Raw genomic sequence first — 23,247 nt, 5'->3', positions numbered from 1 at the left:
TCAGATTCTTAAACTATACTGAAAGAGAGAAAAAAGCTAAAGAGGTGGCCACCCACCCCCTCAGTTTCCTCACTTCATATGACCCTTCCAATCTTTTACTTTTAAGATGGAGGTTTTATTTAACATTTCATTAAAAAATTTTTTTCACTGCCAAAAAAATAAAAGTTTGAATGAGTGATACTATAATGAGAAAGTTATACTGTCTGCCAGATCTCACAGAACTAAGCCAGTTATCAAATTCAAATCTAGGTCTTTCCAGTCCAGTGTTACTTCCCTAATATGTGGTATCAGCTACAGGAGAAATAGCATATGTGGTATCTGTAGGGATAAAAACAAAACAAAACAAAACAAAAAAAACCCGTTTCCTTCACAAAGAAACAGGTTCTAAGACATTAAAATGTTCTTTATTCTTAATATATTACATTTTGATAAGATCCATTCTGTACTAAGGGATTATAAAATTAAAAGGCAAACTGAAGAAAAATACAACCACCTAGAAGAGAGTGACAAGGTAAGACTCCCAAAATGGTCATGAGACACCACATTACTCACAGGAGGCAGAGAGACCTGCCCAGTGATCTCAGGTGGGCGCATGCTCACAGAGTCTTCTCCAGGCCCTTCAGGCTCCCCAGATGGGTAGGGCGGAGGTGGGTATGGGGGGTACTCCTCCAGATACACTTCAAGCAGATGGGGAGCCTCTGGGTTTGGTTCCTCTGCATTATTCTGGAGATTTGGGCTGCTGTCTGTGACTCCTTCAGGCACATAATCAAGGGCAGGGGAAGGAGATGGCATGTCACTGTTCTCTGTACTAGCACTCCCCACATCATCTGGGGATAATGCCTCAGGAACCAAAGAGACCACCTCCTTCTCTGGCTCCACATGTAAATATGGATTCGGAATTTCTGTGGGGCTTTCTGAGCCGGCAGTCACTGAGGTGGATGATTTAGATGGGTATGATGGGACAGAGATGGTTTCCATTGCAGCTATTGTGGTCCTCTGATACAAAAGTTTCTGAATATTTGGTCCATTAGGACCCTCTGGCTCTGTAATAGAGCTGCGTTTCTTTAGTGGTCTGGGTGCATTAGACAGTTTCTTTCGTAGGGCTTCTAAGTCAGCATCACTCTGGTTTCGGTAAGGATTAGATAAGAAAGGCAGTAATTTGGTTGGGCTGAGTGGTCGAGGAATTCTTTCGTTTTCATGGTTCTCCTGAACTGAAGAAACAGGTTCTGTTTCAGGTTCAGGACTGCCAGGCTTGCCCTGGCTGTTGGAATAAATGTTCTCTGGATGCTGCTGTGGATTTTGGGCAGTGGCAATCACAGGCTTGCCATATACTAATGGAAAAGGAAAAAAATAAAAATCCTGGTTACTATTAATCACACAGAACTGGCAAGTAACAAATAACAACCAGGCCTCTTTTAATTTCACAGTTACATTATATTCTCTCGAGCACAACTAATTTCTTTAAAGAATAAAAGACAAAGCAAGGGTTTCATCTTTGCATAATAAACCTATTATAGAATCAAAATCCCCATTAACTATAACATGGACCATTATTTTACAAAACAGTAAGAAAGAAAATATTGCCAATCATAAGAAATCTCTGACTGGCAGTCAAACCTAAAATATCAAAATGTGAAAAAAACTTAGAACCGATGAAAATCAGTAATCCTCTGTGTCCAAGCTAACTCTAAACATATAATACCCCATCTTTCAAAAATGAACCAATGTGAAACATCATACTTAGCTTAAAAAATTATCAGGAACCACTGTGTTTACCAAAGATATTCCCCCTTTAACATACTATCAAATTTAGTTAATTCCCAAATTATCACATTAGCAGTCATCAACAAAGATTCATGATAAGAGTAAGACATAGCATATATACAGATTTTGGGCTAATTTTTGTTAGGACATCTTAGGCCACAATTACATGCTTATTTCATGACTAGAAAGCCATTTTCAATTAATTAAAACATGGTCAATTTTATTCTAGTTCTATAAATAATGATTTAGAAAGAATAAACAAATGTCCAGCTTGTGTATGTTTAACACAAACTGTCTTATTTTGTTTTTTATTTAGTTTATTTCCTTTCGGTATGGGGGTCTTGAATATGCTAGGCAAGGATTCTACAACTGAGCTACACTTCCAGTCCTTGTTATCTTTTTATATTTCATTAGTGGTGTATCCTCATAAAAATAACTTCAAATACAGTAGTGTTTTTTAAAAACACAGTGTACGGGCTGGGGTTGTGGCACAGTGGTAGGGCACTTGCCTAACATATGTGAGGCACTGGGTTCAATTCTCAGCACCACATATAAATAAAATAAAGGTCCGCTGACAACTAAACAATAAAAATAAATAAAAATAAAAAATTTTAAAAACAGGGTAGTTGTGTCACCTTCAATGCACCAAAAGCATGTAGCCAGAGTTACAGTGAAGACACAATTTTCTGCATGCTCTCTCCTGTGTGTGTATGTCTCCCACTCTCCTCTGAGCTCCTTCAGAACTAGGACTGCCCCTCTCATCTTCAGTGCCTTGTGCAGTAACTGATAAACTGTTAAAACTCCCAATTAACAGTAGGAAACACAATTACAACTCAGAACACCAGAGTCAGTCACAATAGAGACCAATTATTTTACTGTATGCTGACAACTGGCAGCTCTGGTGGAGGATGTAAGCACAACATCTATGCAAGTGAAAATAAGACCAAGAACCTTACCACTTGCAAAGTGTGGGCCTCTGGTATGCGTCTTGGTCAGTGCACTCTGCACAGCCTGTTGGAAGTTTTTTCCTGGAGCCTGATGCTGTGTATACATGGAATATATAGAGCTGGCTGCCACAGTCTGAGGTTTTCTGAAGGCTGGAAGAAGGGTATCTTTGGAAGGCTGGGGAGTGAAGGGCCGGACGGCTGCAGCAGGTGGACTTTCTTGCTTAGATCCTGGAGAAAGGGTTTGATCTTGGCCAACTGAAGGTACGCTGGGAGACAGCAGCACCCTTGGCTGCTGCCCTGCTGGTTTGGGTTTACTTCCCATGGATGTAACAGCTGTTGGCAATTGCTGAGGATTTCCATCTGGCTTAATGTCAGAAGGTGATTGATTGGTTTGTCCAAAATAAGGCAAATTAATCTGTTTTGGTTTTGTAGGAACAGGAGGTGGTACTTTCACCACATTTTTATTTGCAGTCTGTAATGTGCACACACATACACAGCCAGTTAAAACATTATAATAACTGAGTACATTTGATATTCTAGATAATCTAACTTTAGAAATATAAACATACACTGTAAAAATATTAACTCTACGTTTTAAAATCATTAAAAAGTTTTAAATCTATATTTGATCATATTTAATAAGGGACCTCAGAAATACAGTCCCACTCTCCATGACTTCCTTCTTATTTGGGCAACTGTTAAGTGCCCACCTGAAAACTCTTACTTACCACCTTTCATATTCATAGGCTGAACCAAAAAATTAGTCATTCTTGTTCATAAGAACTGCATGCAATCTATGCTATTGTGGTTAAACAACACCCAACTTGCAGCATTCACCAATAACCTGCTTATCCAAGATTAAGACCTATGGGGTTACAGTAGATTCACCATAAAAGCACTTGATATAACCTCAGTTCCAAATTTCAAAGAAAGATACTTGAATTTAAAAAAAAAAAAAAATGGTGTTCTTCAACACAATTATGATTTTATAGAGAATTACACAAAATATAACCCAAAAGTATATGTCAGCCATCCTACAATATACAGGGAGATCACAAATAATTCATGCAATAGAATTTAAAAAACAGCATGCTCTATTTTAATACATTTTATTTCTTCTGCTTTCTCCTTAAAAAACATGTTATAGAATTATCATTAAGTTTTTAAAAAACAGAACATTCCTAAGTACCTGAGCATCCCGCAAGATATCTTCACTGCTCTGGTTTTTCCTCAGTGTGCCAAAGGGGGGTGGGGCAGCACACTGGTCCACTGTGTCAAACATTGAGAAAGGACGCACTTTCTTCTCTTTTTCCCTCAGTGGAACTTCCCCATCATCAGCTAAAGACAGAAAAAATACATGGTGATCTTCAAACTGTTAGCAATAAATGTGCTGATAAGTATCTATTGCCTAGATTTCTCTGAAATTCTGTACCCACTAAATGCTTTCCTATTTTAAGTTGATAGAAGAATAAATTGAACACTACAATGATAGTATCTTGGTTCCTCAGTTAAATGATGGTATCTGGAAATAAATTAATTACTATTAAAAGTGTCCCTTCTCACAGTGCTAGAAAATGAACCATCTAGAAAAAAACACAGTACCTTTGACATGACCAAAACATAATGTTCAAGAGCAACAGAAATAAACTTTCTACAACTCTTTCATTTTTTTCCTTCCATTACAAAACTCTGGCATGCACCTCCCCAGGTATCTGGGAACTACACAGAATGCAAAGATTATTAATACAAGAAGATTATTAATGCTAGTTTTACTTTTAACCAGCTTGTTTACCTTGGTCCAGGGCATTCCCAGCACTTTGAGGTACAGAAGAGCCTTGGCTCAGGAAAAGATCTGCATTTGAAGGGCTCCAATCAGGGCCAGCTGAATGGATTTTAGAGCCTAGAATGCACAAAAGCAACTACAAATAACTCCACATTCTAAAAACACTTACTGCTATGAGTTTTAATCTCTAAAAACAGCTTTAAATTCCAGACTCAAAACATTCCAGTAAATTTCTTCAGATAGTATTGCATTAGACTTTATATTTCTAATTTGAGCTTTTCCCACCTTACTCAAGCAATTTAAAATTAGTTACAGCAAATAAACAGTCTACTTGAATCAGCAAGGACTCATTATTTTTTAATGAGGTAAGAAAACATCATCATCACTGAGAAGCCAATTTCCAATCCAGCAACTTAAGCATCCAAGATTCACCTTATAGGCAATATCTTAAGTGATTCGTGCACAACAGAAAGGCAAAAATATGGACTTTTAACCAATGACTTCAACCAGTTTTTCTCAAATCAGTGTATTCAAGTTCCTCTACACTGACTAGCATTTAAATTTCAAATGCCATGGCTTTTATTGTTTCTTATAGAAACAAAACAAATATAACTCTTCCTACAATAAAATCCAGAGTACCTGGCACTATTGCTTCATAGCAGTAATTACGGCAAAATAATCAATAATTATAGATACTGTTTGCATATAACAAATGTTAGAGGAAAATAAAAGACAACACTGGTCATTGCTTTTTGCTTCCATGTATCTGAATGATAAAGATGAAGGATGTTTTTAATCCTACTTCCAACAACTCTGTTCATTTTTTTCCTTTCATTATAAAACTCTGGCTTGTACCTCCCATGTGTCATAAGAACTACACAGAATGCAAAGATTACTAAAGCAAGAAGCCTTGTTATTTTTATTTTTGAACTCCCATCGTGTTTACCTTCTAAAAACTATCCTATCAGCAGGCAAATATCCATGCAAAAGCACATATGGATATCTAACACCATTCACCAAGAGAATGAATTCACAATCTCAAATTCTATAAAGATGACAATAGCATTTTTATATATGATAGTTTGCCTTGAAAAAAAAAAGTTCTTGAGTTATTAACATCTGATCAAAATTTCCTCAGTAACATGAAGGAACTTCCCAAAACAATTCTAGATGTTATTTTATTTCATTTCCTGAATAGAACTATATTGTTTATGGGTTTAAAAAAAAAAAAAGTACTGCACTAGAAAAGAATACAAAGGGATTTTCAAACACAAACAAGGATATAGACAATTCCTTTTTTTAAACTTTGGAAAAACAAGAGTGGTGATGGGGAAGAGCTAAGTTGTGTAAGAACTTGGAAATCATCCACTTTTACCTTTAGTTTGTGACGAGGTCCCAGATCTCATATTGGGCAGCGTCTGTATCTTCATTGGCCCCTCTGAAGCCTGCATGGCCAAGGAACCATCAGGAAGGGCTGGCTTCACAAGCAGTTCAGGCCTTGAGGGCATCCGTGGCATGGTAGAGGACTGGATGTATGGACCTACTGCAGCCACTCGACTCGGGGCTGACACTGCTTGCTGAGGAAGATTTCCGTCAGATGAAACCTTAAGGAAAAAAGCACAGGCGTTTCAGTATTAGTATCACATGGATCAAACTCAGAAAAAGCTGTGGAATTTTCCGAGTTTTTCTAAACGAGCACTCTCAGAATTTGGCCAGAGTCTACAAGAATGTCATAAACAAAAATACTCCACAATGCACTCTCACCACATTTTATTAAAAGTATTAGCAGGAAAAGCAAGATACACAGGTAAAAATGTTAAAAAGTAAAAAAGCAACAGATTGTCTTTTAGGAATCCAAGAATACCATCTCTTTTCTGAGGACACACTGTGGAATGATTCTGAAGAAGTTGCTTATGAAAAACTGACCTCTCTTGGCTGGTCATCTTTCTCCTCCTCCCCAGCCCACGTCCCAGCAGCCACTCACTGGTAGATTTTCTTTCTGCTGCAGTGCTGCCTTCTTCTTCCACAGCCGGTCCCTCAGCTCATTAACACGCTTATCCATGACTGCCACTTCTGAGTTGCGCTTATTCAAACACTCCCTCTGTTGTTGCAGCTTGGCATTCTGCTCTTGATTCAATTTGTTCCTTAACTGAATAAAACACAGAGGAAAAATACAGACAGACAAGGAATAGAAGAAAATTTCTCCAACAGGTAATCACATGGTTAACTATTATATAATTTCTAAAAATGTAAGGTCCTCCACTTCATCTCCTGGTTTAAAATTAAGTGACATCTGTGCTAGACCACTGGCTGTGGTTATGCCTCAAGTTTCCTGTCTGAGGTACCATAAAGTTTATTCTGGATTCTTTGGGGTTTAGGTCCCCCTCCTCCCCCAACTTAAGGAAAGCAGCTAAAATCTAACACTTCCTGCCACTTCTATAGAGAACTCTGTTTCTGGAAAGGAGCTCATACTGCATTTAGTAAGCAGCTATGATGTACCTGCAGTTCCTTGTAGAGGCGATCCAGCTCAGCCACAGCTGACTGGTTGTCATGGTGGCCATCAATCCTGCCACTCTTGAGCATCTCTAGCTGCCTTGTAAGTTCCTCTACTTTTGACACTGCTAGAACGAGTTCCCTCTGTTTCTGCTGGAACAGACTATTCATCTGTTCAATTTCCTCCACTAGAAAGAGAACAATAATCAGAATTGAAAAGAAAAAGAATGGACAACTTCCCAGGCAATCAGTCTTTACAATAAATTTTCTAACAGTAAGTAATCTTTCAAAATGCCCTAATATCAACCTATTTCTTTTTGAAAGCCACCAAAATTAACACAGACAACTCTAAAAGGTCTATGCTTCTATCTCAGTACAGATATTTGTAGAATTTGCAGACTTCGGGACTTTTATTCTCAACTTCGTAATAGTAGATGAAGCTACTGAACCACATTTTAATTAAAATGGTATAGTAATAGATAGAGTTATTATATGAATAAAATTCCTGACCTTCAACAAATTATTTTTTTCTTCATCAAATTCTTAGTCAAGAAATAAAGAAAAAAATTACTATATTTTCCAAAGGTAATTTAAAAATTTTATTGATAACATCCAGTGCTGGATTCAATTGAGAGGAGCTTGCAACATCAAAACTGAAGTGAATTATGCTTTAAAAAAAAAATTTCCTTTTAAGGTTATCTACAAATATTCATTTACTACAAATGTAAGTAAACTTTTTACACCAAATTGATTTCTTATGCTGAAACAGCTTAACATGTAGCCTTTGGTATTAAAGCAAACCTACTGTAAACAACTCACCAAGTTTCCCATTGCTTAGTCTCTTCTGTTCCACGTGGCCTTTAAGTGCTCTCACTTTTTTTAGCTTGGCTTCCTGATTCTCAGCTATTTCTTTTAGCCTCTTTAGTTTCTCCTGCTCCGCAGCTTGTTGCTGTTGACGCTGATCTTGTTGTTTTAAAAACTTCAAGCGCTGTTCCTAAAGATGATTGAAAAAAAAACAACAATCAGGCATATCATTTTAAACAGGTATGCCACTAACTTCAAAATCATCTAACCACAATCCTTGGATGCTGAGATTAAGGTGTACCTGTAACACTGTTCTACCCTTACTATGTAAACTATATGCTGCCATCAAAATCACCCTGGAAGTTTGTTCAACACGGACACTCTTGAACCCACCTGAGAATCTCTAAAAACAACATTTTTTAACCAAGTGGCTCTAATATAGCAACAAACAGTAATCTTTGAACTAGTTTTCATAAAGCTACAACTTTATTGTTACAGCTTTAAGAAGAAATTCATACTGAATGGGAAGGCACTAAAAGAAAGCAGTTAAATGCACAGGATGTGGATTTGAGTTTAGATTCAAACCCAAGCTTAGCCATATTACCTGGGCAAATTATATAGCTTCACCAAGAAAACAAATCTGTTTCTTTCTATATACAATGGATATGATAGATAGTAACTAGTTACTGTACTGAGGATTAAATGAAATAGAAAATGTACATTTTTTGACAATTGCCTTGAAGAATCCCTGGCTAGCTGGGCACAACAGCACATGCCTGTAATGCCAGCACTTTAGGAGGCTAAAGAAGAAAAATTACAAGGCTAGTTTGGGCAACTTGCAAGACCTTGTTCTGAATAAAAAACAAAAAGGGCATGGATGTGTATCAGTGGTAGAGCACCCCTGGATTCAATCCCTAGCACTGCAAAAGCAAAGAAAAAATTCCTGACCAGTGCTGGGGATATAGCACAGTGGTAGAGAGCTTGCCTAGCATGTGCAAGGCACTGCATTCAAATCCCGCACTTCGGGGAGAAAAAAAAATCCTTATTACTTCAAAGCCTACTAGGTAACCTTTCATGTCAAACTACCAACTATCAACTTTCGTCACTGAAAGACTGGCTGGCTAAGGATACTGAGTGTTTAGACCAGGGGTTTGCAAACTACAGCCTGATGGCCAAATTCAGCTTGCTATTTTTGTAAGTGAAATTTTACTGGAACACAGCCACACCCATTTGTGGTTGCTTGAATAGCAAAGTTGAGTAACTAGTACAGAGGCAGCCATAGCTTACAAAGCCTAAGATATTTAACTATGTGCTCTTTTTTTTTTCTTTTTTTTTTTTTTTTTCTTTTTGGGTATCAGGGATTGAACTCCAGGGCACTCGGAACTCTGAGCCATGTCCCCAGCCTTATTTTGTATTTTCATTAGAGACAGGGTCTCACTGAGTTGCTTAGCACCTTGCTTTTGCTGAGGCTGGCTTTGAACTTGTGATCCTCCTGCCTCAGCCTCCCCCAGCCGCTGGGATTACAGGCATGTACCACTGCACCTGGCTTGCTCTTTAGCGAGAAAAGTTTGATGGTATCTGGTTTAGACTAGAAGCCTGTGCAGGAGAAGCAGCAGTGAAAACGGTCTTGATGGTAATGAAGAAACTTCTTAAAATAATTTTCCTCATTCAAGGACAGGACTAAGATTAGTTTGTGGGTAATGTCCCCAAATTAAGGAAGCAGTCTCTTATTGGTGCCAAGCAGCATAAGGGGACAGGGTCAGCATCTGTAAAACTTACTCCTGCTACAGGCCAAGTTAGATCCTAGTGGCAAGGTGAAAAGCTCTTTATGACTTTCCTATGTTACTGAAACCCACACAAGATGGTTAAGTTTGATCAAAATTAGGGATTAGGAAGATCTTAGGGATGACACAAAGACTTCTGCAAAATGAAACACTTTGGATTTAATAGACCACAAGCAGCTTTTCATACACATTAACAATGGTAACCTATTAGACCTTTGAAAATAAGACATTACCTTCGTAGCCAGCATTTGTTGCTGAGCCTCAATCTGTTGCTGCTGTCGAGATGCCATTTCTTGAAGTTCAGCAAGAGTCAGGTCCATTCTAGGACTATGAACCTACAAATACATACAATCCAAATTACTATTAGATGATCACAAAGAGTCCTCCCCAAACATCTATTTATAAGCTTCATCTGAACCAATCATGACAAAATCAGTTAGCCATTTTTTTCATAATGTTAAACAGACCATTAATTTTTACATTCATATTCACCACAATGACTTAAGATGTAAGACATACTAATATACATACTAACAATCTTTTAAGTTAGGAAAATAAATGGAAAAATTTAGAATTACTTGTTCTATAGTTAATTTATATTAGGATTGTAATGTTTGCTCATTTTAAACACAGTACTGGGACAATGGCAGCAAACCTAGAATACAATCAGAACATCACTTAAAAATATATTAGCACTAAAAAAAATCCAAGATACAATGGGTTATCACTAGGTATCACTATGTTATCTTCAGGTAACCTATCATGTCAAACTACCAACTATTTGGTAGTTGGAAATCCACTCTATTCAACACTATCCTATAGTATCTAGCCAGTGCAATAAAAATGAGAAATAAACTGAATCCTGATTGGTAAGGAAGAAGTTTAACTACTTTTACTGACAGACAATATTGAAAAAATTTAAATATCATTTACAGTAGCTTCAAAATGAAGTATACAGGGATACATTTAACAGATGTACAAGACTTATACAATAAAAATTTCAACGCACTGCTGAAAGACCTAAAAAAATGGATATACATGTTTATAAACTGAAACATTCAGTATTATCAATATGGCAATTCTTTACAATTTTTTTTTTCTTTGCTATACTGGAGACTGATCCCAGGAATACTCTACCACTGACCTATATCTCCAAACTTTTGCACTTTTTATTCTGAGGCAGAGTCTCACTAAGTTCCCCTGGCTGGCCTTGAACTTGAACTTGCAATCCTCCTGCCTCAGAATCCATAGTTACTGGGTTTTATAGATGCGTTATCACTGTGCCTGGCCCCAAACTGATCTTTAGAGCAACTGAATTCCAATCCACATGCCAGCAAGCATTTTTGTAAAAGTTGATAAACTGATTCTAAAATTCATATGGAAGTGCAAAGCACCTAGGATAGCCAAAACAAATTGGTAAGTAGGTTGGAGAACTTACACTACCCAATTTGAATACTTATGAAGTATCAATAACCAATACAGTGTAGAACTAATGTCAAGACAGACAAGTAAATCAATGAAACAAATACAAAGAACAAAACAGAACCACAAATTTCTGGGGCAACTGATAAAGGTCCAAAAGCAAATGAGAAAGGCTTTTCAAAAAATATGGCTTGTACAACTGAATATCCATATGCAAAAAGCAAATGAACACTGATGCTCATTCAAATATTAATTTTAAAGTGATAATAGATTTAAACATGAAACCTAAAAGTTCAAAACTTCTAGAAGAAAACAAAGGAAAAATAACTGTAACCTTGCTTAGGTAAAGAGTAGGTACAACATCAAAAGTATGCTCCATTTAAAAAAAAAAAAAGCCAGGCACTTTGGTAGGCCTATAATCCCAGCAGCTCAGGAGGCTGAGGCAAGGGAATTGCAAGTCCAAAGCAACTTAGCAAGGCCCTGTCTCAAAATAAAAGTTAACAATGGCTGGGCATGTGGCTTGGAAGCGCCCCTGGGTTCAATTCCTGCTACAAAAAAAAAAAAGAAAGAAAATCAACTGTACTTCACCAAAATTAAGGACTTCTGTTCTTCCACAAGGCACTGGGAGGTTTTTTTGTTGTTGTTGTTTGTTTAAAAAAAAAAAAAAGACAAACAACCAACCATGCTGGCATGCCCCTGCCGTCCCAGTTACTTGGGAAGCTAAAGTGGGAGGATCACTTAAATCCAGAGTTCAAGACCAGCCTGAGCAATAGCATAAGACCCCACCCCTGCCTCAAAAGGGGGACAGGAGGGCACAAATATCTGGGTTTGATCAGCAAGCAGCACTGTGAGAAGTGGGGAGAGGGAGGACAAGTCACTTGCTGGAAAAAAAAAAACAAAACCAAACATCTGATAAAAATTTTGGATCTAGACTATAAAGAACTCTCAAACTCAACAAGAATGTAAACAACTCAATATGGAAAACAAATGAATAAAAGAGTTTAACAAATATTTCATCAAAGAAGACCTAAGGAGGGCAAATAAGCATATGAAAATATGCCCAAAATCATTATTCTTTAGAGAAATATAAATTAAAACCACAATGCAATACTATTACACATATATTAGAATGGCTAAAATTAAAAAGACTGATGATACCATTGGTTGGAATGTAACAAAATACAATCACTTTTGAGAACAATTTGGCACTTTCTTAGAAAGTTAATATACACCTACTATATGATTAACTATTCCACTAAGTATTTATTCAAAAGAATTAAAAGCATTTGTCACATAAAGACTTATACCCAAATATTCACAGCAGCTTCATGTAAAATAGTCCAAAACTGGAACAATCCAAAAGGGTAAAAGAATTGTGCTATATCCAGACAACAGAATACCACCTCTCAGCACGAAAGAGGAATTAACTATTGCTACATGCAACAATGTGAATAAACCTGAATTATGCTGAGTGAAACAAAAAAGAGTAGATAGCAGATGATTCCATTTGATAAAATTAATTTGTAGTGACAATAAACTGACCCACTAAAATTTCTTGAAGACTGAGATGGAAGCATAAGGAATGAATTATAAAAAGATATGAAAAAACTTTTGGGGGTGCTGGATACTTCCATTATCATCATTCTAGTGATGGCTTCATAGGTAATACGTATGCCACAACTTAAATTATGCACTTTTTTCAGCAGTACTGGGGACTGAATCTGGCGTCTAATGCATCAAATTGTATACTTCAAACATGTGCAGTTTATTGCCTGTCAATTACACTTTAACAAGAGTTTTAAAATAATTTTTACATAATCTACATTCTAATGTAAATTTGCTATAAAGTGGAGAAAGGTAATTTTAGCTAATTCCTAATGGAATTAAAACTTTTGAGCTTTAAAAAGAAACATCTTCCAGGTATACTGAGATACTTGCTTAAATTCATAAACAATAGCCAGAGCATTCTCATAAATTTTCTACTTTTCCAAAAGTGATTTTTAGCAATAACAAAAAAAAAAAAAATCAAAGGAAAAAAATACTTCCTTGAACTTGTTCTGCATTTATTTTGTTACGAATTTACAATATATTCAGCATCTAACTTATATGACAGTCATGTAGAAATCATTAAAAATTTCCATAAAATTTAAAATAACCTTTAAAAAGGCCCATTCTTAGCCACTATTAACAAAGTAATAGTGATTAAGATTTAAAGGTTAAAAAAGTAATACTGTTGCATATATTATTTGTATAAAAACAACCACTTACGCCATTCTCCTTTCTTCGATGTTCAGCAGGAATTTTTACACCATTTCTTTTCAGACTTGGATCCTGAGATCTTGGTCCGCTCACTAAGCACAAAATTCAAAAACTATGCATTAACACTAGTTGACAATACTCTTTTGTCGTATTTCATTTGAGAGTTCTGTTATTGTTGTTCTTTGATACTTAAGTTGAATGAACACTTAAAATATATTCTAATAACAATGGAGTTAAGATTTTACACCAGCCTACTTTGGAAAATCAATTACATAGAACTGTGAATAATTACTAGCACTAAGGAGTATCACACCTATTCACAAGACGAACAGTGGAAAAATAGATAAAATTAACATGCTTCAGACTATGGTTCATTCATGTCAACTGCTGATAGTTACTCACCTACTTCTCAATTTAGCTACTCAGTAGTGAAATCAAAAAGGGCTTCATTCAAAGAAATAACTGAAAATTAAATTGATCCATCCTTGTACCTTAACAGTATTTATAACTCATGTTATAAGAATGCATCATAAAAATTCATGTTATAAGAAATAAGATCAAAAAAGAGAACTTTTAAATAAATTAAGCTATACCTGTAATTCCCTGAATTAGAAAAATTATTAAATTACCTTCCAAGAATTCATATTTCTTTGAATCAAATGCCTTTTGCCAAAAAGCTTGGCAAAAATTCTCATGTCAAAACATAAACATATTCATCCTCAGAGTCAAGTATCACACACACACATAACTCTAACGTATTAGCTTTATTTTTTAAATATTGTTGATTCTCTAATGGAATAGCTCAGATAATCTATCACAATATTTCTGCAAGAAAAAATCAAATACAATTTAAGAATAATTACTTTCTTTGCTGCCTCAAAGAAGAAAGTACTTAACCAGTTTTTCCTTAACATAATCAATTGTGTAATTAAAGTTAAAGCAAGAGCTTTAAAACTAATTTCATACACATTATAAGTCATAGGTCCAAGTTGAATTGAAAAAATAATAAATAGCCATAAATATGGTAACAGTTTCCTAATCTTTAGTCTAGAAGTCTGGACTAAACAGGGTAAATTAACACCTTCTTACAGGAGAATGAAAAGCAATCCTGCTTTATCCCAATCTAAACACTGTGTGGCACTGGTGTTTTGCAACAAAGTGAAACATCTCTTTTATCTTCAGATTGCATGTCTCACATTACACACCACGCTGAAATTGCATATTGCACTATTGGGAGACTATTTAATAATTTACTCGGTACTACACAGCAAGATATTTCAACTGGAAGATGAACAGACAAAATTCGACTTATTAACTAGAAAAGGACGTATGTAGTTATGTAAATAAAGAATGAAAAAAATAAGATTCAAATGCCAATTAAAAAAAAAAAAGCTTAAAGAAAAAAACACGCATACAGATACCACTGAAAGGCACGTAAGTCAGCCTGGTCAAGGTGACTCAGGTTCCACTCCTGGCTCTGCCTCTAGGTGTGTAATCTCTGACGTCACTTAACCCCTAATTATCAGCACTTTCTCATCCAGAGTAGAGAAGACCTAGGTCAATTCTGTGCCCTCCCCTAAATTTAATCATTTTTAATAGTCAGGTGCCATATGGACACTTATATTAAAACAACAGTCCGCTAATTAACATACTACCTACATCCTTAATCCCAAGAAAATTGTCCTTAACTTTTCATTTTTGTAAATTCTACCATTTTTGTAAATATTTAGTAATCCGGCTTTTACCCATGGATTCCCACTGAGAACAGTACTGCCTGATGATCCCAGAACTGAAGCTGCTCCTTTTTCCACAACCTACAAGACCTCCAAGGTCCTAGGGATGGCCATGCCCTCAATGTCTAGGACTATTTCCAGCCCATATCTCTCTACCCAATGTATTATCTTCTACCCTCTCATTCTTACTATCATCTGTAAACCCTGGTCACAACCCTTGGTCAGTAAGTGATTACCTGACTCCACTTTCTTTCTAGCTTCAAGTCCTGCCTTTATTCTGGAACATTCTACTGCCCCAAAAGTAGCCTCTCAGTTCTGTAGCCAAAATTTTTTCCATTCTAATTCAGGCTCATTTCAGGGTCCAACCCGAGATGATTTCACCTAAAAGTGTTGTACCTTTGAAATTTTAAATTCAAACTTTCTACCCATCTTGATTCCTTTCACTATGCCAGCTCATTAATCAAATTGAGACTTTCGATCTCTGGACCCCATCTACTCTTCCCCCACTGCCCCTCCTATCTTCACCTCTTCCCCACCCAGGTTAGATGTCACCTTGCCAATACCACATTCTCCCCTTGTCCCATGAACTTCCATTGAGTTTGTCTGGCAAAACCTCAAATTTGGAACAATCCAACTATCTTTTCCTCTCGTAAACCACTTGAGTTTTAAAGTATAACTAGAGAAAAACCACACATGGTCTCAGCATCTCTCATCTCAGTGGGCCTCAGGGCTGGTTTCCCAAGTAAACACACTCTTCCCTTCTCCACAATAGCTTCAAATGCTGCCCTAGGTCCACCAGTCACTTTCAGGTGACTTTACTTCTCATCACAGAGAAAACCCTTTTTTCAAGATGAGAAACCCCTTCATTTGCTCCCCTAAAATGCATAAATTTAACTGTAGCTGCCCCAGTTTTCTTTCTATTAGTGTTCAAGGGATCCCTCCTCTTGCCTAAGAGGAGTCTCTCCAGCAGCGCTGTGGAAGCACCTCCTCAGAAGTCTTGCTACCAACTACTCCATCTCTCTCAGAACTTCGACCTCCTGCTCAACTGCCTCCTTCTCATGCACCTAAAAAACAATAGTCAAATTTCTCCCACCTTCAAACAAAACCATATCCTTTTGTTTCGTCTCCCCACTCACAGGTCTTAGAAAAGCAGTCTATCCCCACTATTTCAACTTTCTAACCTTTCCTTCATCTCTCAAATTACCTGGCTTCCCATCACGTGTCACCTCTCCCCCAGCTACTGCAATGCACAAAACACATGCTCAAATATCTGTTATGGTTCGCAGAACGCTACCTACCTACGTCCCTGCCAGGGTGGCGTTCATGACGAAGGAAGAAACGAACTTCACTTCTCTGACTTCCAAATCGTTGAAGAACATCAAACATTCTCTCATTATCAGCAACTGGACGTTCTAAAAGAAATGAGAAATCACATTTCTACAAGTAAAATAAAGATAAAACATGCTATATATCATTGATACAAACTATACATTACCTATATAGGAAATACTTGGCATCCTCAGACATTTTTTTCTTTCAGAAGCTGTTCGAAAATAAAGCTTCATAGATTTTCTACACTTACAATCAGTCAAGCCAAGGTGAAAGACTAGAAAGAGGAAGATATTAGGCCAGCTATCAAGAGCTTCAGTCTAATCCAGCAAGCTCTTATTCATTGTAGCCATGCCATTTAACCTCTGTGGATTTTGAACATTTCTGTAACCTATTAGAACAGGGTCCCTCCTAACATTAATGTTTTGATTTCCTAAGTATACAAAGGTAAAATTTAGAAGCAACTTTCTAAAAAGCCTAGTCTCATTTTTTCAATTACAGTCTTTAATACAGGCTACTTCTAATTATAATTTAATGTAAAAAAGTCAGATCCATTTTCAAATAAAGGATATTCATTATGGTGAAAATATATCTATTTGGACCCTCTACTAGTGAGAATGCCAGTTTTCAGAACTTTTCTGGAAGCTTCCAGAGAACCCATCTGAGTTCACCTCAAAAAATCTTCACAACTCAGGAAAGGAAGCTAGATTAAAAAGGCAAATGTAGAGTTTGAAAAGAAAACTGCTTACAAATCAATGGCAATACAATTTTTAAATATAAGAATGCTGAAATAGCCTAAAAAACTACACACACTTATCAGTAATCAAAGACAGTATCTCAGTGCCTTAAATAAATAACATGGACAGAGAATGGGGCACCCAAGCATTCAGCAGCCAATTCTGTGAATAAACCCTGAACTTAATCAGCCTGGTTGGAAAAAACAACATGCAGTTCTAGTTTTACTTTCAGTAATGAAACATACCAAGTTGACACAGATAATCCCCTTCTAGAAACTATATAAATTCTAAGAGGAAAACACCCACATCTGAGAAGACAGCCTCCAAAAGAAATTCTGAGTAGACCTTCCACTCTCCATCACAACACACACACATACATATACATACACACACACACACACACACCACACACACCTCTTAAGAAAGGAAGGAAAATCTTCAGGTCTCTAGAGCAAAGAGAGAACTCAGAGAAGTTAAATTAACTTCCAGGCCATACAGTACTGCCCTGGAGGATAAGGCCTCTTTTATGAGCTATGGGAACAAAGGTTCTGGTAGCCCTGTGACAGCAAAAGATCAGGTGCTAACCTGCCCAAACTAATAGAAACTTCAAAGGTTCTCAAAGCTCCCTATGAACACCTTTCACTCTATCTCCTATCTTTGACATTTCTGTCTGTGTGACACTGGACATGCCATTCCTGACATGTCCCTGACACCCTGTTCAACAGATGGAGCACACCCATTTTGGCAGTTATTGAATTGTAATACAACTGTCATCTGATACTTCTTTCTTCTTCTGTACCATAAGACACTCAAAGGCAGAAACTTTCATCTCTGTATCTCTCAAAATTGAACATACAATAGACTTTGAAGAAATGCTCACTAATATATGAGTGAATAGTAAGAAAATGGAAAGGAAAAGAAGGAATCAAGAAGGGAGAGTAGGAGCTTTAACACTTACAGAATAAAATAATAGAGTACCTTTACAAATTTGGAGTAAGAGAGGTTTACTTCAAATTAAACACAAAAAAGCCTGAGATCAAGAATAGTTTTTTCCTTAAAGCCTACAATCAAGAAGGAAAGGCAAAAGCCAAAGGAATTATGAGCAAAGTATATAAAGAACCAATCTGAAAAAAAGAGAAACCCAAATGGCCAATAAACAAATGAAAAGATGGGCAACCTTACTGGTAATCAGAAAAATGCAAATTTAAACCAAAGACTAGTTTTCAGCTATCAGAAAAAATTAAAATATTGTAAATGTTGATGAGGAATAATTTTGAAAATAAGTGGAAAGAATATTCATGGAGGGAAATATGGTAATATATATTTCTTTGTTAAATATGTGAACCTTTAACCCAATAATTCCACTTCTTGGTATTCACCCTAGAGAAAAACTGGCACACGATCAAAAGAGTCTATTAAAAGGATTTTCACTGCAGCATGTATAAAAACAAGAATAAAATTAACATAAATGTTCATGAATAAAGAAATAGAGCAACTGTAGTTTATGAAAATTATGGGAAATTATGTGATAAAATAATGATATAAATTTATACATACTAATCTGCAAAGATCTTCCTGGCTATGTTATAAGGTAAAATAATATGCTAACATGTATATACAAATGCTTATTTACATTAAAAAATAGAAACAACACAAAATTATTTCTACAGTTACTTAATAAATGCAGAAAAAGGGTCTGAAAAGCTATCTGCTAAATCCTAAGTGATGACATCAAGGGAGCAGGGAGTAGGCCTGGGAGAACAGACATCCATTCTGTCTGTTCATTTTTCTCTTCTTATAAACAGAACACAATCAGGTGTTCTCATTGTTTTAAATTAGGGTTGGGGTTAGGGCTCTGTGGTAGAACACTGCATAGAACGCATGAGCTCCTGTGTTTCAACCCCAGCATTGCCCCAACAAAAACTTTTAAATTTTTGTAAAAAAAAAAAAAATTAATTAATAAGTTATGAAAAAGAAGAACTTTACACATCAACATCACATAGCTATAGGTTACTCAACTAAACTGAGCAAGGCACCAGAGAGGAAAGGGAATAAGTAGGTGGAATTGAGAGCTTCCCCCAATACTTTGGAACAGAGAACACTTCTTCCCCTAAGATGTGAAGAAAAGGCGGGCACATATTCAGACAAAATCTGATATACCGAGGAAGGATGGTTTCAATTATCTCAGTAAAGCATAAAGCAAGATTAAGGGGAAAAAAAAAAAAAGGTATAAAGCAGCTGGGTGTGGTGGAGCACATCTGTAATGCCAGCAGCTCAGGAGGCTAAGGCAGATTTATCATGAGTTCAAAGCCAACCTCAGCAATTTAGTGAGGTCCTAAGCAGACCCTGTCTCTAAATAAAATTCAAAAAGGGCTCAAGATGTGGCTGAGTGGTTAAGTACCCCTGGGTTCAATTCCCAGTATCAAAAAAAAAAAGAGTAATGTAAGGAGGTTAACTAAGAGCAGTTAGAACTTCATTTACTCAATTAAAATATATTTAATGTGCTCCTACTAGGTGCCATGCATTCCCCTGGAGCAGGAGAAAAAGCAAAGAATAAGATAAGCCAGGTCTCTCTTCTCCAGGTAGTTGATACTCTAATATGTTTGGGGCTACAGAGATTATTAAGACAATAAACCAATACATACACACAAAAACTCAAACTGACATGAATTCTTTTTTGGGGGGGAAGAGTATCAGGGATTGAACTCAGGGGCACTCAACCACTGAGTCACATCCCTAGCCCTATGTTCTATATTTTATTTAGAGACAGGGACTCACTCAGATGCTTAGTGCCTTGCTTTTGCCAAGGCTGGTTTTGAACTCATGATCCTCCTGCCTCAGCCTTCCATGCAGCTGGGATTACAGGCATGCGCTACCATGCCCAGCATGAATTCTTCATATTAAATTAGAATGATATAACAGAGAACTAACTTCAAGGCTATTTTAACAGGATGTTCAGGAAAAGCCCCTCAGAGGAAGTCAACAGTTTAGCTGAATCAAAATGGCCATCAGAAGCCAGCAATGGCAAAATTGAAAGTAAGAGCAATAATGATGGTGGGCAATACAGGCACCTGGAGCCTACTGCCACTGGCTCTAAGGTGGAATGGAGTTTACCTTCAAAGAGTATTTGAAAAGCTGCACGAGGGGACAAGAAAGGAAATGGCACCAGATGACAGCAAAGACAACAAATTCATAGGTCTTTACAATCTCAAGATAGAATTTGGATTTCATTCCAAGTGGAAAAGAAGAGACTAAAGAGCTTTAAGCAGGAATATGGTTTTTAGTGGGGGAAATGGGAGAGGTACTGCTGAGGATCAAATTCAGTGACTTGAACCCAAGGCCTATTGCACACTAGACAAGTGCTCTACCACTGAGCTACACCCCGCTCCCAACTGTTATTTTAATAACAGATCACTTGGTCTTCTTTATGCAAATTGTCTATCTGGCTTTTATGTATAGGAAAAAAAAAAAAAGTAATTCAGAGAGAGGGCAGAAAGGCTTTTAGAACATGCAAATGTGGAAAAGTCAACCAAAGATGAATAAAAGGTCCTGCCTAATAAGAAGAGATGGCTAGGATGAATTCAGAGGCCATGAATGGAACAAACTCAATTAACACAGTGTGTACCTCACTCTGAGGACACCTGGCACCCCAAATAGGAGGAAAAGAAAAACCATGAGTGTTGACCAGGGCTGTGTAGGAACAAGGCAGAAATGAGGGAAAATTATTCCCATGTTTACAAATTCCTATGGGGCCAAAAGAAGGAAGGCTGCCCCATTTTAGAACTCCAAAGAACTACCCTGAAGGATTGATTTCAAGGCTTACAATACTGCCTACGAGATCATCACTGCATCCTGCTCTACAGTTCCTCAGCACTGAATAGCTTTCCTAAAAATGAAAGAGAGGGCAAGATAATCAAGAAGTCTCAAATGTCTAAGTAAAGCCTAAACATGCAAAAAATACTTCTGAACACCATACATTTGACCAGAACATCCCAGAAGCTTTCACCTAGTACGTCAGCCATCTGTCCTATGACCTGTTAATTTTATACTGCAGTGTCTTCATCTTACTGCAGAAAAATAAAATTTCAAAAAGACTAATGTCACAACAAAGCTGTATGGAGAACACTACACCCAGAAGGACATGCTCTTCTACAGTTTATCTATGCGTGAACGTAAGTGTTCACACAGTGCCACTCCTAGAACCCCAAAATAGTAGACCGCAGAACTAAAGCACAAAGTTGGTCTCATACCGGAGCCACACCACACTTCAGCCAGATGGCAGTCGCTCTCGCCAGGCTCTTTGCACAGATCCACCACATCTCTGCATATCGTCTCTGGAGTAACTGGAACTTCTGTGAAGTGCTGCTCATTGTTACTAAGGTACACTGTCAGAAACATCTGAAAATAGAAACACAACAGTCACCAGTACTATCTAAATGGGTGGGATTCACCTTAGAGTCCTTCTCTGAACAAATCCCACTTGGAAGCACAAATATGCAGCACAACAGTCTGGCTGTTCCTTTGCCAAAGTAGGGTAGGGATCTGACATGGTCAATTGGATCCCCACCCTTCCACAGCAGTGCCTGCAGAACTCCTGGAACCCCAGATATAGTCAAAGCAATTCACACAAAACTTCAAATCAAATCTCTTCTGACAATTCTATTTATACTAAATTGTTTACCCAATAATTAGATTTTAGAATGCCCCCTAACCATACTAAAAATAAATATTTTCATCAATTCTTTCAGAGTTAATTAGAAAATATCATACCTATATTTATTTATGTGGCTCTCTCTGGAAGAATACATTAGAATATAAATAATATGTGCTGCTTCTGAAGGGAAAAATAGAAAACAGAAGACAGCCAGAGGAAAATCTAATCTTCCTATTATGTGCCTGTATTACCTATCCAAAAAATTTTTAAACTTAACTGTTTTAATCAAATTAAATACCTACTCTGAAGTATTAAGATTTCATTCATAAGTAGAAATGATGACCTAATTATGCTTACCTGACCTTGTATATAAACATTCAGGCCAACAGATGATTAAACTTATTAAAAATCTTTCTTCAAGTAAAAATAAACACTGTATCTTTAAAACATTGCTACTAAACAATTATTTTCATACCTACTAAATCATCACAAATTTAAAAAACCCCGTTAATTCCCAATGCTGAAGAAACTAAGTGAAACATCAAATAAGCTTTTGATGGCAATTAATAAAACCTATGTTCCATGAGTACCTACACTTCATGAAAACCAATATGTATCAGGATTAAAAAAAATATTTTTTGAAAGAATTATCCACAATGAGAATTTATCCTATAAAAATAATTATAATCAAAGAAGGAATGCAAAGGCTATGGAACATAAACTTGATGGGCAGGACATGGTCTTTTAAAATAATTAATAAGACTATGATAAACATTGGGGAATGTGGGGGCTTTTATGACTGCAAAAAAAGAAAAAAAATAATGAGTAGGATCTGCAATATGCTCATAATGACACAAGGATAATATATAGCAGTCACAGCATCTGCCAACAGTCACTCAATACCCCCTGCCACCTTAAACTTCTCTACCCATTACTGAGGACTGAGAAAGCTGTGTTAGGCACTTCTTTATGAAACAGCAGTGTCCAAGTAGGGATGATGATGAAAGAAACTATCCAAAACATCTGACTGGGGCCACAGATAAGGTAAGAATAGAAGGAGATGTCCCAGAGAAAAGCTAACATCTGTGGGTTTGGAGCTCCTCCTTACACTAAAACCAAGTTTTCTTAAGGTGGTTTGAGTCTCCACTTTTTGTAACCAAATCTCCTCCATGCATACAAACATCTGTAACATACAAGGTAACCCAGAAAAATTAAGTAAATAGCATTACAACAAAAATTACAAAATACCGAAGAAAAGCTAGAGACTCCCATCGTGAAAGGCTTTCATGCCAATTATCTCAGGTTTTTCACATTCTAATAAACTGTACTACATATAGATACATAGTTAAAGGTCCTTTATTTAGTCAACAAGGCAGAACTTAAAACTGCTACACAAAAAAATCATAAACCCTTGATAATATCACTTGAAAAACTAAAGATTAACTAAGCTCACAGAATTCTACCCTTGCTGCTCCCCCGGCCAAAATACTTGGCATACCTAATGATGGAGACAAATAATTTACACATTGGTATTAAAT

At 36.7% G+C, this 23,247-nt stretch overlaps 1 protein-coding gene across 2 annotated transcripts in view; it reads right to left on the bottom strand.

The window, feature by feature from the left end:
- Tp53bp2 (tumor protein p53 binding protein 2) overlaps positions 1-23,247 on the bottom strand; it is a 199,231-nt gene that overhangs the window by 12,728 nt on the left and 163,256 nt on the right. For both annotated transcript variants that reach the window (XM_076831709.1, XM_076831708.1), the window contains exons 2-13: positions 21,306-21,453; positions 16,288-16,401; positions 13,266-13,348; positions 9,809-9,910; positions 7,807-7,981; positions 6,994-7,175; positions 6,479-6,643; positions 5,870-6,098; positions 4,504-4,611; positions 3,901-4,049; positions 2,721-3,183; positions 553-1,331 (exon numbers count right to left, since the gene is read on the bottom strand). In XM_076831709.1, the coding sequence (XP_076687824.1) occupies positions 553-1,331; positions 2,721-3,183; positions 3,901-4,049; positions 4,504-4,611; positions 5,870-6,098; positions 6,479-6,643; positions 6,994-7,175; positions 7,807-7,981; positions 9,809-9,910; positions 13,266-13,348; positions 16,288-16,401; positions 21,306-21,453 (2,697 nt within the window). The remainder of the gene's footprint in view (positions 1-552; positions 1,332-2,720; positions 3,184-3,900; positions 4,050-4,503; positions 4,612-5,869; positions 6,099-6,478; positions 6,644-6,993; positions 7,176-7,806; positions 7,982-9,808; positions 9,911-13,265; positions 13,349-16,287; positions 16,402-21,305; positions 21,454-23,247) is intronic.

This window comes from Callospermophilus lateralis, chromosome 13 (genome assembly GCF_048772815.1).
Source record: "Callospermophilus lateralis isolate mCalLat2 chromosome 13, mCalLat2.hap1, whole genome shotgun sequence".
Classification (NCBI taxonomy): Eukaryota; Metazoa; Chordata; class Mammalia; order Rodentia; family Sciuridae; genus Callospermophilus; species Callospermophilus lateralis.
The sequence above is the reverse complement of the archived record's forward strand: the minus strand, read 5'-3'. Positions and strand labels throughout refer to the sequence as shown.